Source organism: Triticum aestivum, chromosome 4D (genome assembly GCF_018294505.1).
Source record: "Triticum aestivum cultivar Chinese Spring chromosome 4D, IWGSC CS RefSeq v2.1, whole genome shotgun sequence".
Lineage (NCBI taxonomy): Eukaryota > Viridiplantae > Streptophyta > Magnoliopsida > Poales > Poaceae > Triticum > Triticum aestivum.
The window spans coordinates 423,454,485-423,460,791 of record NC_057805.1 but is presented as its reverse complement, the minus strand read 5'-3'; the positions used below and the strand labels follow the sequence as shown (position 1 = coordinate 423,460,791).

At 39.8% G+C, this 6,307-nt stretch overlaps 1 protein-coding gene across 1 annotated transcript; it reads right to left on the bottom strand.

Annotated features, from left to right (window-relative positions):
• Positions 1-387: 387 nt before the first annotated feature.
• On the bottom strand, positions 388-5,547 carry LOC123098329 (casein kinase II subunit alpha-2). The gene is made up of 10 exons (XM_044520297.1): positions 5,103-5,547; positions 4,139-4,268; positions 3,374-3,568; positions 2,138-2,295; positions 1,621-1,711; positions 1,432-1,497; positions 1,206-1,288; positions 1,032-1,095; positions 885-953; positions 388-734 (listed from the first exon to the last, which is right to left on the bottom strand). Exons 1-10 carry the CDS (start codon positions 5,186-5,188, stop codon positions 678-680), a joined length of 999 nt encoding a protein of 332 aa, XP_044376232.1. The 5' UTR covers positions 5,189-5,547; the 3' UTR covers positions 388-677.
• Positions 5,548-6,307: the final 760 nt, after the last annotated feature.

Below are 6,307 nucleotides of genomic sequence, written 5' to 3'. Positions count from 1 at the left end.
ATGTATTGAAAAACTCGACATGTATTTGAATAAAGAAAAATAAAATGGAAAAAAACCAAAGTAGACTGATAAAGAAACACACACAAGAAGAAGAAAAATAGTGAATACAAAAGGAAAACCCAAAGAAAAAAATTATAGAGACACAGGAAAATAAAAACCCCAACAAAAAACGATAAAAACCACCACAGAAATTTATTGGATTTTTAAAAATTTACGCAAATATTTTTCTTACATTGCATAATATTTTTCTTAAAATGTCAAAAAGATTTTTTGAAACACATGAAACTTTTTAATTGGTACAAACATTTTCTTAGAAGTTGTGTGAACATTTTTTTTAACAGAGTCCCTCAAATTAAGCCCAAAATCCTAACGAAAACATAATATCAAGAACCTTTTTTTGAGGGGCAATATCAAGAACTTTTAGTTGCATGGAAAAACTAATCATCAAGTCATGACAACGCGTAGCCTGTCTGTTTTGTAGACTCGTGGTTTAAACTTCCAAGTAATAAAAAAATAAAAAAAATTAGGAGCCAATCAGAGATTCATGACAGCGTCCCAACCATCAGGTCAAGTAATCAACTTCTGCATCAATTCGATGCTAGATGGATCTAATTCCACAACTGTTCAACAGAAGCAGCTTTCGCGTCTCAATTCTCTTGGCTCTCTTGGGTTCTTGGCTACGTTCTCCCCCTGCTGTTTTCTGCTGCCCTCACCTGATGAAAGTACTCATGCGCCTGCAGTGGGATCAAAAGGAACGTGTCATACATTGTCCAAGGATAATACTTGAGGACACACCATCGCATAAGCTGACTCCAGGTTAACAAGTTGGTTAACACACTATTTGCATATCATATTATTATGAAAGAATAGGTGCAGAGACAAACCATGGCTTCTTCGGCTGTAAGCCTATCTTGATGGTCAAAGCGAAGAAGTTTATCAAGAAAGTCGATGGCCTGCATAGGGTATTGCAGCAATTAGACAGGGCATTGAGAAATGACAGATGGACGGGGAAAACAGGGGAAATATATAACCTCTTCGGACACGAGATGCCTATTTTCAGCATTGACAAACTTGGACCAAGATTTCCTGTTATGCCTGTGTTAAGCAATAGCGTACATGTAAATCAAGAAAACTGTTGTTTCCTGATGCAAAATGTGATAATAGTTACACCATACGGATAAGATGTTCAGAGTACTGTGAGTTACCTCCCAATCAGTGCCTCTAGCTGAGGATCAAGCACAATTCTGTATTTTCCCAAATAAGCATTAAGTTCATCTGTACCTAGCACCTGCTCAGAAGTATAAAAAAATTGTTACTGGCAACCTTCAACCGAAAAAGGAAGATGATGTTCACATATGCATTATGCTCAGGCATAGCACGCATGCACACGGCTATATGAGCAAATACAAGATAATTGTGACAATGGCAAACCTTGGCTATTTTGAAAAGCTGGTCATGGTTGTCGTGACCATAGAAGAATGGTTCCTTGCGGAATATCTGCATGCAGAACAACAAATAAATCATAATTGACGTCTAATTATTCAATCATTAGTAGTTCACAGAAGCAAGGTCTTTGTAAATTTCATTGTAATGTTTACAGATCACAGGAAGGAAACACACCATTCCAGCAAACATACAGCCAAGGCTCCACATATCCAAAGAGTAGTCATACCCTTGGAAATCAACAAGCAATTCAGGCCCCTTAAAATACCTGAATAAAGAAAAAACTCCAGTCAAAATATCTACAAGCTCAGACATAAGAGTTTATACATCCATCTGACTCTGATGAAGTTCGCTAACCTTACTACTCAAATATGCATAACTCTAGTCCATCAAAACAGCAAATTTTGACATGATGATTTTGCTAGATCAGAAGGGGATTCAAAATTTGGAAACAAACAGCAACTCTGCCAAATTAAGTAGCACAGATCTCCTGAAAACAAGGGAATGGCGGATGGCAGAACGATTTGTTGCGTAAGGTATATATTTCTTAAAAAAACAGTGAGCATTCTTGAATAGAAGAACTAGAACCTGATACAGGACCAAGAGATGCCTACATATAAATTACATATGAAACTTGGATACCGCATTGCTATAAATGACCAGAGCTACAAAATGTTATATTTTATCAACTTGCCTCGAAGCAACACGAACGTTGTACTCCTTCTCAGGAAAGTAAAACTCAGCAAGTCCCCAATCAATCAGGCGAAGCTTGCGAAGCTCATGGTCAATCATAACATTGTGAGGCTTGACATCACGATGCATAATTCCTTGGGAATGACAGTAATCTAATGCCTGAAATGTGAGCAGGCTGGCAATCAGTAAAACAACAACAAAAATGATGGAGATTACTTTTCTAGGTAAGAAATACAATCCATTAAAATGTTGTATAAGATTGAAAATCCTAGGGGGGGAACAAGTCCAGAACATGTAATGTGAACAACTAACCAAAAAAAATAGAACAGTAGGAGATCCTATATTTACAAGTTACAACAAACTAAAAGAAACTTAGTTTCATTTATAGAGACTAAGTGAAAATGAGCCAGTTATCTTACTGTATTCCAACAAGAAGCAAACAAAGTTCGGTAACTTATCAAATGAAAACTACATCAGCATAAGCATATGGAAGAAAGTTATGAAATTATCGCTAACACAATTCACTGGTTTGGCTATCTACTACCACTGCGACAAGTCTTTTTGCCAAGGAACTGGAGACACATTTGCACTTATTTTAATTAAAGATGTAGCTGAAAATTGTAGTGCCCTCATAAGCTATTTTTCTCTAGGAAAAAATAACCGAATTTTGAAGACACCTGGCTCGTCATATCAAAGAAAAACAGAAAGGCGATCAACAACTTGGGAGAGTATATACATGCCAGACTAGCCATGCAAGAAATAAGTTTTACTGTTGCGCTCAGCCTCACATTCAAAGTACTGGACATTCAGTATTACGGCCTTAAACATACCATGCTAGAGACACTACATTATCCTTCTACAGTTTCTGCACGTATTTATTGTAGCCAAATCCTCAACCCTATCCTCCATGTTTCAATAATCAATATACGAGGACCAACCCAGATAATTCACCGTCAGCAATTGATGTTGACCACATGTAACAATCGATAAGCACCACCCATGGGTCAGCCTCTCAAGGAACATATGCATGGAAAACAACTGAAACTCTCATAATAAAATCACAAGACGTGCAACTACAAAATAATTGCAGTAAAATTCATAACAGGGAAGATTTAGCTCATAGCAGTGTAAGACTGTTAGATGTGTACAACCACATAAATATATCACAACTTTATTATCTGCTAGATGTGATACAGGTTCAACACTTCTTCCAATGATTAAATAAAATAAGGTGTACCTTAAGAAGTTCATAAATATAGAACCGGATGTCATAGTCTGTAAATGTTGGATAGAGAACTTTGAAATCTGTGCTGTTTACATATTCAAATACCAAACTTGGAGTTTTTGATTGCTGGTCTCTGACGACATTAAGAAGCTTAATAATATTTGGACCACCACAAAGGTTCTGAAGAATCTTTATTTCCCTCTTTATCTGCATAAAAAAATCACATATTTGGATAGCACAAAGAACACGATAAGCAGGTAAATAGAGTTGAATGCAGCAGAAGGTGCATAGCCAACAAATGAGCAAGAGTGACATCATACACTTAAAGAAACAGGCGGAACTTGTCAGCTGAAAAGGGTATGAAGACTAATAACAGAGCTGATGCTAAACTGATCTCTAACGGTGATAAAATTAGAAGGTTTCGGTCCTAAAAAAAACATTAGCAGGTTTCGAACTAGTTAGTTGCATCATATGGTGCAAGTGGTTAGTCACAAGATGTGAGTTATGGATGTAAATGGACGAAGAAACATAAGATCCCTTGACCAGCTTGTTAATTGTACAGTTGTACCTATCAGCTGCAAGCTGAAAATTGTAGAAATGGCATTAAACAGGATAGGATGAAACTTTTCGGTAGACTAGTGAAGGAGGGATCCATAGTTAGAGAAGTAGGAAATGCAGAGTATGTAACCATCGAATTACGCCAAGTATTGATGTTATCAGCTGTAATATAATAGCAGACCATCAAAATGTGCTAATCTTCAAAGTACACAAGGATACCTTCTTTTTCTTAACAGGCTTGAGGATTTTAATGACGCAACGCTCATCGTTTGTTACATTAATCCCTTCAAAGACTTCACTGTATTTCCCTCTGCCTACTTTCCGCACGACCTCATAATCATCCTGCTCACTGAATGGGGAAGAACCATCAGTTAATCAAACTAAGTACATCGCTACAAGAAACAAGATATTCATTCCATAATTTTTTTTATTGTTTTTCACTCCGAAATTCACCAACTAAAAAAAAGGCTACAACACATGTCAAAATTTTGAAACAGTAAGCAAAAGTGGATTCACTACTGTGATAGCGATTGAGGGTCATATGACTACTGTTTAAACGTTCAAAGATTTTGTCCAATTGGGCATTTTGGTTGGTACAACTCCATTCTGTTTTGCTAAGACCGACCTACCTACAGTGATATTAAATGGCCTCCATCAATGCTATTTTGCAGGTGTTTTAGTCTTCTGGTATACAGTTCTCTGGATGCAGCCCCAGTCAAGGCATAATTCTAACAAGTACAACAGCTCAAACAACAAGCATAGTAAGACGACCCAAAATAGCAAAACACTCGTCAGTAGTATTCAAGAACAGCTCCAATCGAACCTCACACAGACACCTAAAACAACAAAATAATACTGTATGATCACAGCCCGATGACCAAAGGTTTTCAAATCCTACAGGCCAGAGTTCACTCCTATGACTCCTCATTGTATAATACACCGATCAATCAAGCAATATAATGAATGATCCACCCAGTCCGTTCCAATCTCTGCAATTGAACATATAAATCATCATACACCTTCGTACACAGCATGCACCGATATATCCCCCAGCAGTGACACATTGTTGTTCAATTAATTTTAGATGCGATCCTCCCGCGTAATCAGTTAATCACTCTACTCTAGATCATGGCACAGAAAGAAAAAAAACAGGAGCAGAGTGAGGCGCTAGTTTTATTTTTACCCCCATTGGACGGAGAGGGCCTCGTAGTCCCAGTACTCCCTGGGGCGGCGCACGTTCACGTCCGCGTAGACGCGGGCCGTCGACATGGCGGCCGCCACAACGGCCGACCCCGCGAAGCGGGCGCGGGGGAGGGAGCCCGCGTTCGCCGCCGCCCCCGCCGCAGCCGCAGCGAGGGCCGCGACGGTGCCTGTGGCGAGGGAGCCGACGGTGGCGAGGAGGGAGGGGAGTATGATGGCGGTGGTGGTGGGCTCGGGATTTTTGTTTCTTCTCTGTGCGCGTGGTTGGGTTTGGGGCTAGGTCGTGTCGTTCGGACGGGGACGGGCCTATATCACGGCGTGCGGGGGCGTCGCCGCCGGCTTGCCGCTGGTGGAGGGGTGCGTCGCGCCGGCCAAACCGGTTAACCTGTGCTTGATCGGTGACTGTGAGACGATGTTGAATCTGGATCAGAAAAATACGGCCACGGAGAAACCGGAGCAAAAATAGGTTGGAAAAATAATTCCCTCTTTTTAAGTTAGATTTTTTCTCTTTTTTATATGGGTAGGGATCTAGTACTTTTTTTTAGACAAGGTGAGGGATCTACTTTAAACTTAGAAAATTTCCGTCGGTTGAGACCTAGCAAAAGCATTTTATCTAGAAGCCCGGTCCAGTGACAAGCCCGAAAACCCGGTCCGGACACAAGCATTTTAGTCTAAGGAAATCAATAATTAAGCTAAAAGCTAAACAGAAGCCCAATTATGGCAGGATTATCTTTTCGGCTGAAAAACAAAACCTGAGCCTGCCCCAAGAGACAAGCCTGACCCGACACCACTCGGTTTTTCCGACTAGGTTGTTGAGATGCCAATGCCAAAGTTTGATGCTATCACTAAGTATTGTAAAAAAATACAAAATAATCACATAAAAGGTGTTTATTTTCAAGAAACGGGTTAAGGAGTTCAATGAGAAACACAAGGGTTCGGGGAAGAGACTTTGTGCCAAAGGGTACCTTTATCCTTTGATGGTAAAAAAAATCCTAACCGGAGGCGGTAGATTGTTTTCGGCATTGGGAATATCCATCCACCACGCTCCTTCCACGTTGTCCATGTGATTATGGTGATAATAGGGTGTAAGGCCATTTCCCTACTTTGTGTTTTGGATGATGATGACAACTCTTTGTTGGTCTAATCTTGTGCTAAGTGCTTCAGGTTCTCAGTGATTAGGTTTGCATC